Raw genomic sequence first — 15,213 nt, forward strand, 5'->3', positions numbered from 1 at the left:
ATGACATGTAGGTGCCTTCACAGTAGATGACAACAGATCAGGTTTCAGGATGTCGTTTCTGGATTTTTGCACCAAACACACTGAGTGAATATTCAGGTGCCTAAGCACCTTTAAGAGTCTACGTCTTTTTTGGGAGGGTCTGTCAATAAGTCTCCCCTGGTTTCTGGTTTCTTTCTTCAACTTGAAGTCTTATCAATCCTAAAAGTGCAGTTCCAAACAGTCTTGCGTATTTGATTTCATGTGTGAAAGTGAAAACTTTTCATTTGCTTGCTATAAAAGACTGAGGAATCTCCTTTTGTCCCAGCCACATGCCTGTGCGAGTTAACTTGCCCTGAGTGATAACCAGGGTTTCCAAGTTTGTCATTGTTTCAGGTTGTATCACACAGCCAGGGGAATGCATTCTGGCTGCCAGGTTGCAGCTGCATCCGTATCCATGGCTGTACTGGCTGCTATCAAGTTTCTGTTTCACAGAGATTTGTGACTACCATTGGGTGGCACTGAAAACCACATTACTGTATCGTCAAGCCCAGTATATTCAAGTTCTTACTCAGCATTTGTAATACACTTTCCTAAAGAGAACACTTGCCTGTCAAAAACGTCAGTTGGGGTTTTTTTAATTTCTTAATATTTATGAATTCAACACTGAATCTTTTCAGGATTTAACCCACTGAGAAACTTTCTAAGAAAGTAGCCTTTCAATTGTAAAGTTTTCAGATCATAGAGAAAATCAAAAGATTTTGTATAAATATTTTTTTTAATGAATGAACAGAAAATCAAGGGATAGTGAGTAACAAATCTCTGCTTTCATTTTTAATGTCAGGGTGCCCAAGGTCAGGAATGTTTGTGAGAAGGTAATTCAGAAAATACTTTGAGGCCCTATGATTACTGGCTTTGGAATACATCCAACTGGTATCACATATCAATATAGTAGTCTTTTCTTTGGCTCTTTTGCCACCTATATGATGAAAGCATGGAGTATCTACCTAATTTTTCATGCTTTTCTAGGTGCTAAAGGAGAACAAAGAAAAGATTAAAACTTAAGGGAACTAGTTAGTGAAGTCAACTGGACTGAAGATTTTGGGACTTGCATGTGGAGGAATCTTAGATTTGATTCAAGTCAAAGGCGCTCATATTATTAGGAGTGTGTCCCAAGCAAGAAAAAAAACCCTGAAGATTGGTTCTTGAGATCTATCTGCATAAATAACCACCTTAAGAAGGTGTAGCAGGAGTCTTATTTTCGGAGCCTCTCTGGGCATGGGGCTCCGCCCTCCTGCAATGGGCCAACCGCCTGCTTACTCTTGCCTGCCATGCCTTGATCTTACTTGTGATTGATAGATGATCTGAATCAGCAGGAGGCTGCCCATTTATATATGCCCCGATGACAGGGGGCGCTGTCTGCGGCTCCTTTTCCTCCCCTACACCACAGCCCACGCCTCATGGATGTTGTTGGCATGACCTAACCTGGGCCATGTTCCTAAGTCTCGGCCCTTCTTTCATTCTCGGGGCTCCTTGCTGCCCCTCCTCACTCTCGGGCTCCTTGCCGCCCCCTACCTTGGGGCTTCTTGCTGCCCCCGGGCTCTGAGGCTCCTCGCTGCCCCATTCAACTCTGGGGTCTCTCGTCCTCCTGACTCCAGGCTCCTCACTGCCCCCTTTTTACTCCGGGCCACCTTGCTGCCCCCCTAGCTCGGGGTTCCTGGCTGCCCCCTTGCTCGGGGCAGCCTAACTGGGCCAATGTGCCCCTACACAAAGCTGCACCCCCTTCGGTGCCAGGAGACCCCCGCTATCGTGGGGCTCCCCTGAGGCCTCTTCCAACGCCTTGTATCCTCACCCGGTCCTCCGGTGAACCATAACTAAACAGAACCATAAGCCAATTGGCTGTAACACAACAACAAGCCCGCCGGCTATCACATACAATCCAGTCCCACCTGTCTTTCCTGCTAAGCCTCCCAGCCAGGTTTCTTTCTACCCTGCAACATGATGCAGCTACTCGATCGGTTGGTCTGCTCGACTCAGCTCGGCTCCACTGCAGAGCTCCTGCTTCTCCAGCTGCCAGAAGAGACCTGCCCTTCTGGCCTTCTGCCTGGGCTTAAGAAGGGCTAAGCTCCGCCCCTTCCTGGCTCTAGGTTTTCCCCGGTTGCTAGGGCAACCAGCACCTGCGCAGTCCTGGTGACTGGCAGTTGCGCTTCTCCCTTCCCACCACTAGGGCTCTCTCCCAAGCCCTTTCTGCTCTCAGTTGCAGGGCACCTGAGAGCTCTGCGAGAGAAGGATATTAGAAATAAGCGTGAGCAGATCTAGACTTTGAAAAAGTGGTTGCAGATGGTGAACTGCATCATCACATATAAAATAGAATGTTTTTCTCCAGTTAAAAATAAAGTTTTAGTAATATGCTAAGGTCCCAGGGATGTATTATTAAGATTGAAGCAAAAATAAATATAATTTCATTGGAGTGAGTTAAAAACAATCTGCAGGCCTGTAAAATAGGAGCTTTGTTACTAGGAGCAGCTAAAAGACAGCAGAATTGCAAAACAAAGGATAGATGTTTGGTGGAAGATCAAGACCATTAAAAAGAAGAGAGGGTTGTTAACACCTGGAATTAAGAGTTTACAAGGAATCAGGTAGATTATAATGAGCCGTGACGCCAAGTGACTCCCTCAGCACTGCCTGACTAGAAATGCTGCTGCCCCTGTCAGGCAGCTGATTTTAAACTTTGGGTGGACCAGGGATAAAAGGAGGTGCATGTGCACCAGTGCAGCCCCCCGGATCTGCCTCCTGGAAATAGAGCATCTACAAAGAATATATTTTTAAAAAGTAGCTGATTACCAAAAAAGCTAAGACTGAGAGATCAAATGATATAAAGCTGAAGTAAGAACAGCCAAAAGTTAAGCTGAGTTATACTTTGCAAAGAATATTAAACAAAAAAATCTTTTCCAGGCTGCGTCACTATCTAAACAATCCCAGACAAGTATATGTCTAAGCCAGTGGATCCCAACCTTTTTAGATTCAGGGCCTTAAAAATGCCAGTTCTTAGCTTTCACTCATTTTTTGAGTACAAAACAATAACCTTAGTTTCAGCAGGCACATCTGTATTAAATGTTCACTGCACAGTTGGCTAACTGCACAGTAAACATCTTGGTGTCTAAACATGCACACCTATTAGGGTGCACAAAACTAATAAACTTGCCAGCCCTGTGGCACAGGGTACTTCAGTGAAGGGCTAGCCAGCAAGCAGTCCCCATGCTGAAGCACCCTCTTATCTCAGCCAGCCGCTCCACAGCACATGGACCTCAGTAATAGCCACCCGGAACTACTCTGACCAGGCTCACTACATGCTACACATAGATCATTATGCTCCAGAGTTTTTTGCTCCCAGGCATTCATTCAAAGGATGTGCCCAGGAACAAAACCCCCACAGCATATTGCTCTGGAGTTTATACACACACATTAATCGCACGTGTAGACACACCCAGAAGCATTTAGTTATGTTGACTCTGCCAGGACACAAAGACATGGGGGTTAATGAGAATGAGTGTATGGAAATGGCTATTTACTGCAACCAAAGTGGAAGCCAAATTCAAGGAGCTGAAATCAGAGCCAGAATTTCACCCTAAAATGCTGAAAGAACTAACACAGGTCTAGAAGCAAGTATTTTACTAAATCCGTCATGTTGGGAACAATATCACATAATTAGCAAATGTAGTATTTATATTTAAGAGTAAGGTAATAATTGTTCCAGAGCCCACAGGCATATTAATCTAACCACACTATCATGTGAAGTTTCACAACAATTTTTTGCAAGAAATAATAACAGAAGTTAAGGCAGCAAGTGGAAAATGGGATAAAACAGAACACAGGATTTTCATTGTTAGATTGTACCAGACTAACCTGCTCTCTCGCTCTCTCTCTCTCTCTTTTTAACAAAACAGATTTTCTAGACAAGATAAAGTCAGTAGAACTCCTCTGTCCAGATTTTGGGAAAATAACTGATATAGTGACATGGGCAATGATTAGCCACAAGCACTCTAGTGTGGGCAAGATGACAATGCATAGTATTGAAAGAAAAAGTATTAGGCTGGAGGTTTTCAGCCGAGTTCAAGGATTAAACTTAGACATATTCATGTTTAGTAAAACAAAAATAAAAAAACATCTTCACTAATAACTTTGGTACAAAACATAGGAGTGTGTCCCCCACTGGGGGACTAACAACAATTTCTATAAACTGGGAGGTCATAACTGGAACTGAGGAAGAAAACATCCCAAATTGTTTTCACCACAGATTGGTGATTACAGAGTGAATATGAGCTATCATTCTGATGAGACTGAAAAAAAGTTAATTCAATCCTAGGATGCATCAGCTCCTTTTCCCAGTAAAGATAAAAAAATATTAATGCCATTGTACAAAGCACTGGCACGATCTCATTTGCACCACAGTGTGAAAATTTTGGTCACCCACTTTCAAGAAAGATGAACTCATATTAGAACAGGTGCAGGGAAGGGATGACAAGGAAGGGACAGCTTATCATACAAGAGAAAACCAGAAGTTGGCTTGTTTTTGGCTAGCAAAACACAGGTTATGAGAGGATATAATTGCTTTCCATGGATACTTCATGGGGGGCAACGTCAAAGAGAGAAAATCTATTTGAATACTAATCATTTCTACAACGAAGCTGGCTCTATCTATAAAAGGGATTATAGGGCCTGTAATAGACCTGACTCAATAATCCAAGTGGTCTCTTTGGACCCTGGCACACATTAATTTAAAAGTGCAATGAGATCTGAGAAATGTTATCCCTCAGTTTTAGGGGTGTAGGTTGTAGCCGTGCTGGTCTAAGAACATGGGCAGACAAGGTTCTTTGGGTGAATCTGATATCTTTTATTAGACCAGAAGCAAACTTCCTCAGGCCCAGAACACACCAAATGGATCCAGACCATGCCATGACAAGAAATGCAAAACCTGCCAACACATCTCCACCCCCCTCCCCACAATTACTACAACTCACAACAGAGCATTCCTGTATCTTACAACTGCACCTCCAAAAATGTAACATATTTCATCCAATGCCCTGATGGAGAAAATATGTAGGAGAAACCACACAACAACTGTGCACCAGAATGAACGCACACCGGAAATCTATCCAAGACAGGAATACCCAATTACCTGTGGGGGCACATTGATCACAAGAAAACCACTCTCTCTCCAACCTCTCAGTCCTGATCCTCAAAGGAAACTTACAGAACACTTCCCAGAGACAAGTCTATGAACTCCACTTCATCAACCTCCTGGATACTAAAAATCATGGACTAAATATAGACGTTGGATTTATGACACGTTATGACTTGACTGACATCCGACTCCCCAGGTATCTCTCCACTATTCATCCCCCTTCCCCCCACCCCAGCCTGTCTCTCACCCATTGACTCCTCACTCTACATTGTCACTGTCTTGTATGCAGCCCAGCCCGGCCTCTGGCTTCTTTACTCGTCATTCCATCCAGGAAGAGCACACACCAACTGCAGAAACTTCCTCAGCCTGACAAAAGGTTTTTGAACCCAATAGCTTGCTTAACAACTGTTTTCCAACTATTTAAGTTGGTCTAATAAAAGATATCAGATTCACCCAAAGAACCTTGTATCCCTCAGTCTTCTCTTTCAGTCCCTCCATTTTACTTTTCTCCTCATGAGGGAATCTCCACATCTCTCTCCTGTACACATGCAGAAAAAGAGGCTTGCCCTACGCTTGGCAAAGCTGAAGAGGTTCCTTGGCCATCATCTGGACATAGTCATATGGCGCTATCTGCACGCCCTCTTCATCTGGGAACACCATCTACCTAACACAGTAAAGGATTCGTGTGTAGAGTGCTATGTTGCAGTTACATTTCCACACACTTTGTGCTTTCCTCTTATTGTGATGGACAACAAAGTCCTCTGGAATGGGTTGCTCATCAAGGTGTCTTTGCTACTAAGTATACTTGTGTTCTTCTGCTCAATTTGTTTCAGAGGTCTAACTTAATCATTTGGTACTCTGGACAGTCTCTATGGACACTCCTCAGCCTGATTTTAGCCAGAACAATTTAGTGACCTAGAAGTAAAGCAGAAATGATCTGTAAGTGAAGGGATTGTCTGTGTCCAACTCAGATGTCTCATAAGTAGGAAACCTGTTAATATCCCATATATACTGCCAGATTTAGTTGGGGTTCAAGTTACTAAAAAAGGATGACACAATTTCCTTCCCATTGAAATACTATGGTCTTACTATTAACTGGATTAAAGAAAAGCTTGCAGCTCTCCCCCCATAGGTTAATGCTTCCATTGTTTCAGCAACCTGTTTTTTTCAACAGCTTGTAGAAGGTGGGGCAGAATGGTTTGGGAAGATGTCACCTACAAAACTTGTATTTTTCTGAATTAGTTGCTCTCTTTGGTGGCCACCCTGACCTGCCTAGCCTTTACCAGTATGTGAAAAAGACTCTTATTTATCAGCTCAAGCTTATATTATCAACACTTTTAACTGGACAAAATGTTGCATGCAGTGATAATGCTTGTCATTTTAGTGCATTTTTCAGTAACATCCTCTATTCTTTATTTAATTTTTTAATTTGCACTCCCACTGCCACTTTATTTGGCTGCAGTGTAGCACTGGAAATACCTAACTCCAGTACAGGAGAAATTGAGTGCTTTTGTAAGTTAGCCTGCTCTTCGCTTAGCCCCTTTCCAGTGGCTTCCCTTATACCATATCTGGCTATCTTGCCTCTCCAAAACTGAATAAAGGTATGATATTGGTGTACATGTTCTGCTCTGCTTTAAGAAAGGTTTTCATACTTCTAGGGAAAGCATGTATTTTTTTCCCTATGAATTATGAAATTTAGCTACCTGAAAACAGATCCTATGGTACTAACTTTTCCCTGAAAAGGGTGAAGGTGATAATGTATTTAATTAAACTTTAAAGGTAGTGTAGAATCCAGGCACAAGAATGACTCAGAATTCATTAGCTAACAGCTCCTGTTTTACATGACATTGTAATGACTAGTGTTTGGGGCATTAAAGGAAAACCACTTTAACACTTCAAAAAGATGGGGAAAAACATTTTCTTTCAAAGGAAGCCATTTTTTTCTAATTTGAAATGTAAACTGGGCAAGAAGAGTCATCCCTTTTGTCACCAATTGACACCAAGTCTTTATCTAGCATACAGAATATATAATCAGTAAATGTGTATTTACCAACAAATTTAGCAGTAGCAGAGAAGAGTGAAGTTCCTTACATAAAATCTGCTTCTAAACTCTTGCTCCTACTTCATGGCATTACCTTACTCGGATCTAAGGATTATTTACTTCTATTTTCTTTCTATGAAAAGAACTAATCAATTACCTTACCAGTGTTTTCCCTTTGTCGCAACTGAAGTGATTACTTTCCTCATTTAATGTTCATAGCTAATCACACATTTATACAGGCAGCAAACAGCAAATCAAATGAGAAGGTAAGTTCAATTTTAGAGGCTACCTGATTATCTGCTTCTCCATTTTACACTTGGTTTGGCTGCTCTGTAACTCTTCTAAAACAAAGCCTGTAAATTACTTCCCCCCCCTACAAGTTACCTTGTATTTCAACATACGGATTTATATGGGACCTGTTTCAAAAAGGTTGTAGCAAGGTGGTTTATCCCATTATGACTATACTGATTTGTTTTCCTCATATGAACAAACTCTCCTAGGACATACTCATGAGTGGTTTTTACAATGTTTACTGACATACCTTTCAGGATTCAAATGAAGTATGCATGTAGATGAGTGGTTTTCGACTTGTGGTCCATGGACCCCTGAGGGCCCATAGACCACGTTTAAGGGGTCTGTGAAAGATGACTATGATTAATCAAAAGCATGTGAATACCCACACTTACAATTCAAAGTGGTCCAAAACTCCATTTGAAATTTCCAAAGGGTCTTCAAATAAAGTTGAAAACCACTGGTGTGGATAAAATTTGTACATCCACTGAAATTTTTAAAGTGAAAAAATCTAGTATGTACCCCCTCCTTCAGTGCAGGGTGGTTACCTATTTTGACTATCCAATAGGAAACTAATCAAGTTACTGCTACCACTTTATTGAGATTATGCATGTAACTGAAAAACACTTCAGTGGTTTATGTTTTCAAAGTGCAGAATAATAAAAATATCCCCTCAAACATAACAGGATCTTCTGAATGTGAAAAATATTAGCACTAATGATATCTTGTATAGCCATGTAGTGTAACACTGCTAACTACCTCTCAGCCAGGTCATCTATCTTGGGAAATAAGGAGTCAGAAGGCAGAGAATGTTCTCAACTATGAAATTTTATTTAAAGGTTAACTAATTTCTCAGAATTTTGCTTACAAAAAATCTAATAGAAAAAGAATTTTCCATATGTTCACAGATTAAAAAGGAATCCCAACAGCATTGTATTAGTGCATAAAAGCTGGAAAGCAAGACTGACCTATTTTCACTGTCAAAAGTAAAGAATTTAAGAGCTCAAAAATGATTTTTTAATACCAAAAGGCAGTATTTAGTGACATAGGCAGAGTTATTTTCAGATCTTTAATGTCTTTAAGACAACATGCACACAAACCTTGAGATTTTTCAGACTTAAGCACTTCAAATCACACATCCCTTGACTGGTCTGACAGCTAGGCTCCCAGAAGTCTTCACAGCCCTCACACTTGCACTAGCACATCTGTACTAGGAGTTGCCTGTTTTCAGGCTTTTTAAACTGCTTCAAAGCTAGCCTCCTTCCAGCCGCTTCTTTCATCACCAGCTACTGTTGTCCAAGACTAGAAGATGAGCTGCAAGTTAAATGTTACATTGTCCTTGAGCAGTTCCAGTTTGCCTGAATTCCTTCCTGTGAGCCAATTTCAAAACTGCCCTAACAGCAAATACTCCCAGTTTGAGACACCTTCTAATTTTGGGGATAAAGTGATGAAAACTGAGGAAAACAGGCAACTCCAGGGAAACAGCAGCTTTGAGCAGGTAACCGATGACACTTGAATCTGTGCCTTAATATTTACTTGGTGTTTTCATCCCAGCCTTCTTGCTTGAAGACCAGGATGGATGTTCTTTAATAACCAAGTTACAAGTATAAAAGTGATCAAAGGAAAATATTGTCGAAGTGTAATTTTTACCAAATTCTGTATGAACTTAACCGTTACAAGACCTCAAAAGTTTATAGGGTCCCCCCCATGGGCTGAAAGCAATGTTACGGTTTGAACTTGTTCTAGACTGGTACAAATCAACTAGAAACCCAAGTCATGGTCTGTCAGGAAATTAAGGTTGTTGGGTTTTTTTTAAATCCTGGGTAAATTAAGTGAATCCTTCCCCCCCCACCCCGCCAAACATGTAACTAGGAACAAACAAACAAACAAACAAACAAACAACTTCTACATGGACTTTGATGGAATTAAGTAGGTGCCTGAGGATTGGGGGAGCGGGGGGGGGGGAAACCAATAAGCCTCGAATACAATGATTTGGCTTCCTAGTCATTTCAGGAAAGAAAAAAAAAAAGTAAATGGACATATGCATGATCTCTGTAGAAATGATTTCTTATGCATACTAGATTCCCCACTACCGAGTACAATTTTTAGCTACGATGGAAGGTTGCATGCAAAAGGTTACTATTAAATCTTTCCACCTTTGTCCAAGTGTAACCTGCTAACATCTTAATGGATAACCATTATGCTACTCTTTATCTGCTTTAGGCACTGAAGAGCTTTAGCTGCATTGATTCTCATTAACTTTTGCTATAGGAAATAACCTGCTCCCAGCAAGTACTCACTGCTGTAGCATTTGTTGGGGGGGGGGGGGGGGGGGGGGGAGAGAGAGAGAGAAAGTGAAGTGAAGTGACACCACATGCGTATAACCTTGGGTTTTGGCAACACCAAATTTCTATGCCCTAGTCAAGCCAAAAGACCCCACTCAGGCCATGTACATCTTTGAAAAAGTTTCAGGTTTGGTTTCAGTTGTGAAATTTATTTCACTTAAAAACTTGAGAATTTATTCCTAACATTAATAAAAAAATTATAAAATAAAAAACAAAACCACCACCACATAACCAAGTTCAAGAGTTCTTGCAGTAGTTCCCTGGAGAACTTAAAATGCTTACTGACTATTGTCTGCCAGCTTGTTATCCATTTTTAATGTAAAGTGATGTTTTAAACAGTTAAAATAAAAACCAATTTATGATGCCTTTTATGCTCTGAATTCACCAATTATAATATATTCAGGACTTGTATTCCAGTTTCAGAACACTTTGCAAATCCTTCAAATTGCGTACACAACCCAAAGCTACCATTCTCCAAGGGATTTAAAAGTTGAAGTGAGGCTAAATTGAGATACTGAAAAGGAAAAAGTTCCGTGGGCTTTCCTTCCAAGCTTGTTTTCCAAATTTTGTTAAAATTTAAAAATTAATATCATGAGGGCATCTTAAAAAAGAGTATTGCAAATCAATTCCAAAATTAGTCCTTCTAAAATTATTCTAAACCTCTAACCTTATATAAGCAGCTTGATTTGGGCAAAATTTTGTAGTTTCTAGCACTGTGCTGGTCATCTGACAAATGCTGAAATTACTCTAAGTGACATAACTAAGTGTATGCTTGTTATTTTTCCACACCATCTTAAAAAAAAAAAAAAAAAAAGTCATAGACAAACTGCAAAACAAACTGGACACTACGTGTTCAAGATGACCACGGTAATCCAATTGTGTATTTGGCACAGAAACCACTTTTAACCTCTAAAACAGTGCCATCTGTTACTCTTCTTTACAGCTGTTCCCCAGTGTTTACTGAACCCACTGCAGAATGTAGTGCTATATACAAGAGCATTTTCCAGCAGCTTCAGCAAACGTGTGCTGAAATGTGAGGGATTTTGCAGATTCAGAAAAAAGAATAGTTGGAAAAAATTCAGGTCACAGTCCATTTCACTGAGAGAGGACATTCAGGAGAATTTTGAATGTTTCTTTTACAGTTCATCTATAAAAGTACACCAGAACAACTCATTACCTTTCACCTCAGATTAGTTCTCTTGTAAAAATGCCAAGATCAATCCAACACACACACAGACTTAGAATGAAACTTTGTTTAATGGTCTCAAATTGTGACAGATTTTTGGTCAAGTTGTTTCCATTTAAAAAATTTACTGATTTAAAAACTAATAACTTAAAAACTGCCACGAAACAAATGGTCCACAAACATTCCTTTCCTTCTGAAGCTTTTACGATGCATTGTAATCATTAACCAGTCTTTTACTATTAAACTTAAATGGCCAATTGAGACAAGCAGTTCTGAGACCCTTCTTCCACCACTGATTAAGACTGAAGTGGCAGCTGATGTACAGAATTTTCATTTAGCCTTCTGGGCCTTCTGGGCCGACTTTGTAACCTTGCCAGCTCCAGCAGCCTTCTTGTCAACTGCCTTAATGACGCCAACAGCAACAGTCTGTCTCATGTCACGCACAGCAAAACGACCTAGAAACAGAAATCAATGCATTATGACCTTTCAATCAAATCAAGCAGGTAGGTACACTACTGAGGAACTGTTCAACTGAATTTCCTGGATTTTCAGTAAATATGCACATTGAAGTTTGACTACCACCAATGGTAAAATTCAGTACCATTTTCTAGCAAGTCAAAATTAAATGATGCTTGGGCCATTACCGGTATAAGACCCAGTTGTCACCCCTTCTCTCCCCATCCCTGAACAGTACACTTTATAAAATGACTTACCTAGAGGAGGATAGTCAGAGAAGCTCTCGACACACATGGGTTTGCCTGGGATCATATCAACAATGGCAGCATCTCCAGATTTCAGAAATTTGGGACCATCTTCCAGCTTCTTACCAGAACGGCGATCAATTTTCTCCTTCAGCTCAGCAAACTTGCAAGCAATGTGAGCAGTGTGACAATCCAGCACAGGGGCATAGCCAGCACTAATTTGGCCAGGGTGGTTCAGAATAATGACCTGCAAGACAGAGTGCAACTTACCCCATAAATCATGCTGGAAAGACACCTTAGAAAAAAGGTAGTCATTCTATACTATAAATTGGTCTGTATGTATATGTGCTTTAGTATTTACAAAAGACTCAGTGCATGAATGTCCAAGAGTCTACCGGATACCTGAGCAAAAAGCAAACCAAAGTAAGAGTACCTACCTGTGCAGTGAAACCAGCAGCTTCCATTGGGGGGTCGTTCTTGCTATCACCAGCAACGTTACCACGGCGGACATCTTTTACAGACACGTTCTTAACATTGAAGCCAACATTATCACCAGGAAGAGCTTCACTCAAAGCTTCATGGTGCATCTCAACGGACTTTACTTCAGTTGTAACGTTGACAGGAGCAAACGTAACCACCATGCCTGGCTTAAGAATACCAGTCTCCACACGACCCACTGGGACTGTACCAATACCTACAAAAAGCACAACAGAAAACTTGCTTTAACAATCAATTTAAAATCAGAAGTAGTTCTTTACACAAACAGCCTAGGATTACTTCAAATCGGTTTGTTACATTATCTCACTAAAAAGGGAAATTGCCATTTGTTAAACTTTTACAGAATGGAATGTCACCCACAAGTTAGATACAGGGGAAGGCACAACCTATTCCCCTCCTGCATACACAAAAAACACCTTACCGCCAATTTTGTACACATCTTGAAGAGGCAGACGCAGGGGCTTGTCAGTTGGACGAGTTGGTGGCAGAATGCAATCCAAAGCTTCAAGCAGGGTAGTGCCGCTGGCATTGCCATCCTTACGGGTGACCTTCCATCCCTTAAACCAGGGCATCTGTAGTAAAATAAGATGCAACTATTAAAAATTTTCCTAAAAAATCCACTTCTAATATCCTAAAAATACATCCAACATACTTTGAAGATAAAAGTATGTTAATTATCAGTTTACAAACTAAGTCTAATACAATTGAGGTGCATAGAACTTTCTAAAGGTTAAAGAATGTAATTGCAACAGTCCCCTTTAAGACAGCCCCCCCCCCCCAAAACAACTTACATTAGCACTGGGCTCCAACATGTTGTCTCCGTTCCAGCCAGAAATTGGCACAAAAGCCACAGTGTCTGGGTTGTAGCCAATTTTCTTAATGTAAGTACTGACTTCTTTGACAATTTCCTCATATCTCTTCTGGCTGTAAGGTGGCTCAGTGGAATCCATCTTGTTAACACCAACAATGAGCTGTTTGACACCCAGTGTGTATGCCAGAAGCGCATGCTCACGGGTCTGCCCGTTCTTGGAGATACCAGCTTCAAATTCACCAACACCAGCAGCAACAATTAGGACAGCACAATCAGCCTTTGGAAAAAAGAAGTATTAAGTTTCTATTTACATACGCATAAAAGACCAAAAAACAAAATGCACTAGAATTCTCTCGTTTTACGTACTTGGGAAGTGCCAGTGATCATGTTCTTGATGAAATCTCTGTGCCCAGGAGCATCAATGATGGTGACATAGTACTTGCTGGTTTCAAATTTCCACAGGGAAATGTCAATTGTGATACCACGCTCACGTTCAGCCTTCAGTTTGTCCAAAACCCAGGCATACTTGAAGGAACCTTTGCCCATCTAGTAGATTAAATAAGCAAACAAGAGTCATTGATATACTTGCATTATACTCTGCAAGTGGCAGTTTTAAAAAGGAATCCAATTTGTAGGATATCCAAGGGACCGGGGGTAGGGGTGGGAAAGGCAGTCTATAGTGGCAGATGGCTTCTATTGCACTAGATTTCTTGCTGCCAGCACAACTTTGGCCTAGACGAATTTGGCACAACTAGTGAGAGATTCCATCTGTCTTCTGTTATTTAACCTGATGACACTTTAGCCCTGGACAACTCATTAACTACAATTAACATCGTTAAAGTTAGCTTGGCTTCACAGGGTCCATCAGATCAAGTGTCCTCTAGAAGCCTGTTTTCATACTGCTGTAATCCCTTCCACAGCTAGCCTGTACCCGTTTATCCTCTGGAATTTACACAGATAGCATACTGCCATCACCTACTGAGTCAGTCATTCTTATTGAGACCACTTTTTTCATTTGGACTCGGTCTCACTTATGATTAATTTGAAACAAATGCAATATCCTCCAACATTACTCACTTTTAAGACAGAGCCCCATATAAGTCACTTTTAAAAATGCAAATTTGAGTACAGCAGTTACTCACCAACTATTTGATACAGTCTCCCTAAACAATTCCCAGCTACACAAGTTGGGCCAAGTCATAAATGGGGAACCAGGAGAAGCATAACAGGGGGAGCACAGGAGGGGAGGCAGGGTGGCATCCCCAACACTGCCCTGCTGCAGTCTTATTGTTTGTAGAAGTGGCTTGAAAGCACACAGCAATGCACTGGACAACCTCTGGGGGTCCCTGCCAGCTTGACTTCTCTACAAGCCTATGGCTGAAAGAGCAGACACGGCCTTTTTGAACACTGCAGTAAGCAATTGCATTTTGGGGGCAAAGAACATCACGGTGTTCACTGAGACTAAAAACATAAGTTAGAATCCTCCTGGGACGAGATCCTGGGATCCTATGGGCAAGTGGTTGCCCAATGTAGAAAGAGTGCTGGTGAGGTGGCAAAGTAACACTTTCTGCTGAGCACATGGAGGAGACCCCCCCCCAGCAAATCCCCATCCATGCCATTCCTCCACCTTCCCCACACAGACGCACCTCTGCAGCCTCCTTCTCAAACTTCTCGATTGTGCGCTTGTCGATGCCACCACATTTGTAGATGAGGTGTCCGGTGGTGGTGGACTTGCCCGAGTCGACGTGGCCAATAACAACGATGTTGATGTGGGTCTTCTCCTTACCCATGGCGGTGGCTGGTGAGTGAGGCTTTCCCTTCTCTCAGAGAAATCAGCACCTGCAGAGCCAGAAGAGACTCAAGTCACCCTGCAGCCCGGGCGGCAGCGGCCACGAGGGCAGTGGCTGACGCAAGGCTGAGGCTCCACCCACCCACCACCCGCCCGCCCGCGCGACGGCGGCCCGGCCACAGCCCCCCCTTCTGCCAACCGGAGGAGCCGGGGTCCGGCGCCAGGGCGGCGCGGGAAGGCGGGGCCGCCCCGGTCCTTTGTGCGGATCGTCCCGCCCGGCCAGGCCAGGCCGCGCGCACGTCCTCCATTTTGTGGCGCTGCCGGCGGGCAGGAAAAGCCGCCATCTTCCCCGGCCCGCGCTCCTCGGACCGCTCCCGCTCCGCTCCCCAC

General features: G+C 42.1%; 1 protein-coding gene and 2 long non-coding RNA genes across 3 annotated transcripts in view; 1 reads left to right on the top strand and 2 right to left on the bottom strand.

Moving 5' to 3' along the window:
- Positions 1-784: 784 nt before the first annotated feature.
- Positions 785-8,069, bottom strand: LOC109311796. Its single transcript, XR_002101620.1, has 3 exons — positions 7,889-8,069; positions 3,883-3,980; positions 785-1,008 (listed from the first exon to the last, which is right to left on the bottom strand). It is a non-coding gene; the product is annotated as an uncharacterized LOC109311796 (long non-coding RNA).
- Positions 8,070-8,523: 454 nt separating this feature from the next.
- Positions 8,524-15,213, top strand: part of LOC109311798 — a 9,127-nt gene continuing 2,437 nt past the window's right edge. The window contains exons 1-2 of the long non-coding RNA XR_002101621.1: positions 8,524-9,806; positions 14,552-14,553. This is a non-coding gene — a long non-coding RNA (uncharacterized LOC109311798). The remainder of the gene's footprint in view (positions 9,807-14,551; positions 14,554-15,213) is intronic.
- The window catches only part of EEF1A1 (eukaryotic translation elongation factor 1 alpha 1), a 4,340-nt gene continuing 203 nt past the window's right edge, over positions 11,077-15,213 (bottom strand). The window contains exons 2-8 of the mRNA XM_019537641.1: positions 14,681-14,873; positions 13,401-13,580; positions 13,015-13,311; positions 12,645-12,795; positions 12,163-12,419; positions 11,738-11,972; positions 11,077-11,479 (exon numbers count right to left, since the gene is read on the bottom strand). Coding sequence (XP_019393186.1) covers positions 11,355-11,479; positions 11,738-11,972; positions 12,163-12,419; positions 12,645-12,795; positions 13,015-13,311; positions 13,401-13,580; positions 14,681-14,824 — 1,389 coding nt within the window. The 5' untranslated portion in view covers positions 14,825-14,873 and the 3' untranslated portion in view covers positions 11,077-11,354. The remainder of the gene's footprint in view (positions 11,480-11,737; positions 11,973-12,162; positions 12,420-12,644; positions 12,796-13,014; positions 13,312-13,400; positions 13,581-14,680; positions 14,874-15,213) is intronic.

This window comes from Crocodylus porosus, unplaced genomic scaffold (assembly GCF_001723895.1).
Source record: "Crocodylus porosus isolate Cpor-Errol unplaced genomic scaffold, CroPor_comp1, whole genome shotgun sequence".
Lineage (NCBI taxonomy): Eukaryota > Metazoa > Chordata > Crocodylia > Crocodylidae > Crocodylus > Crocodylus porosus.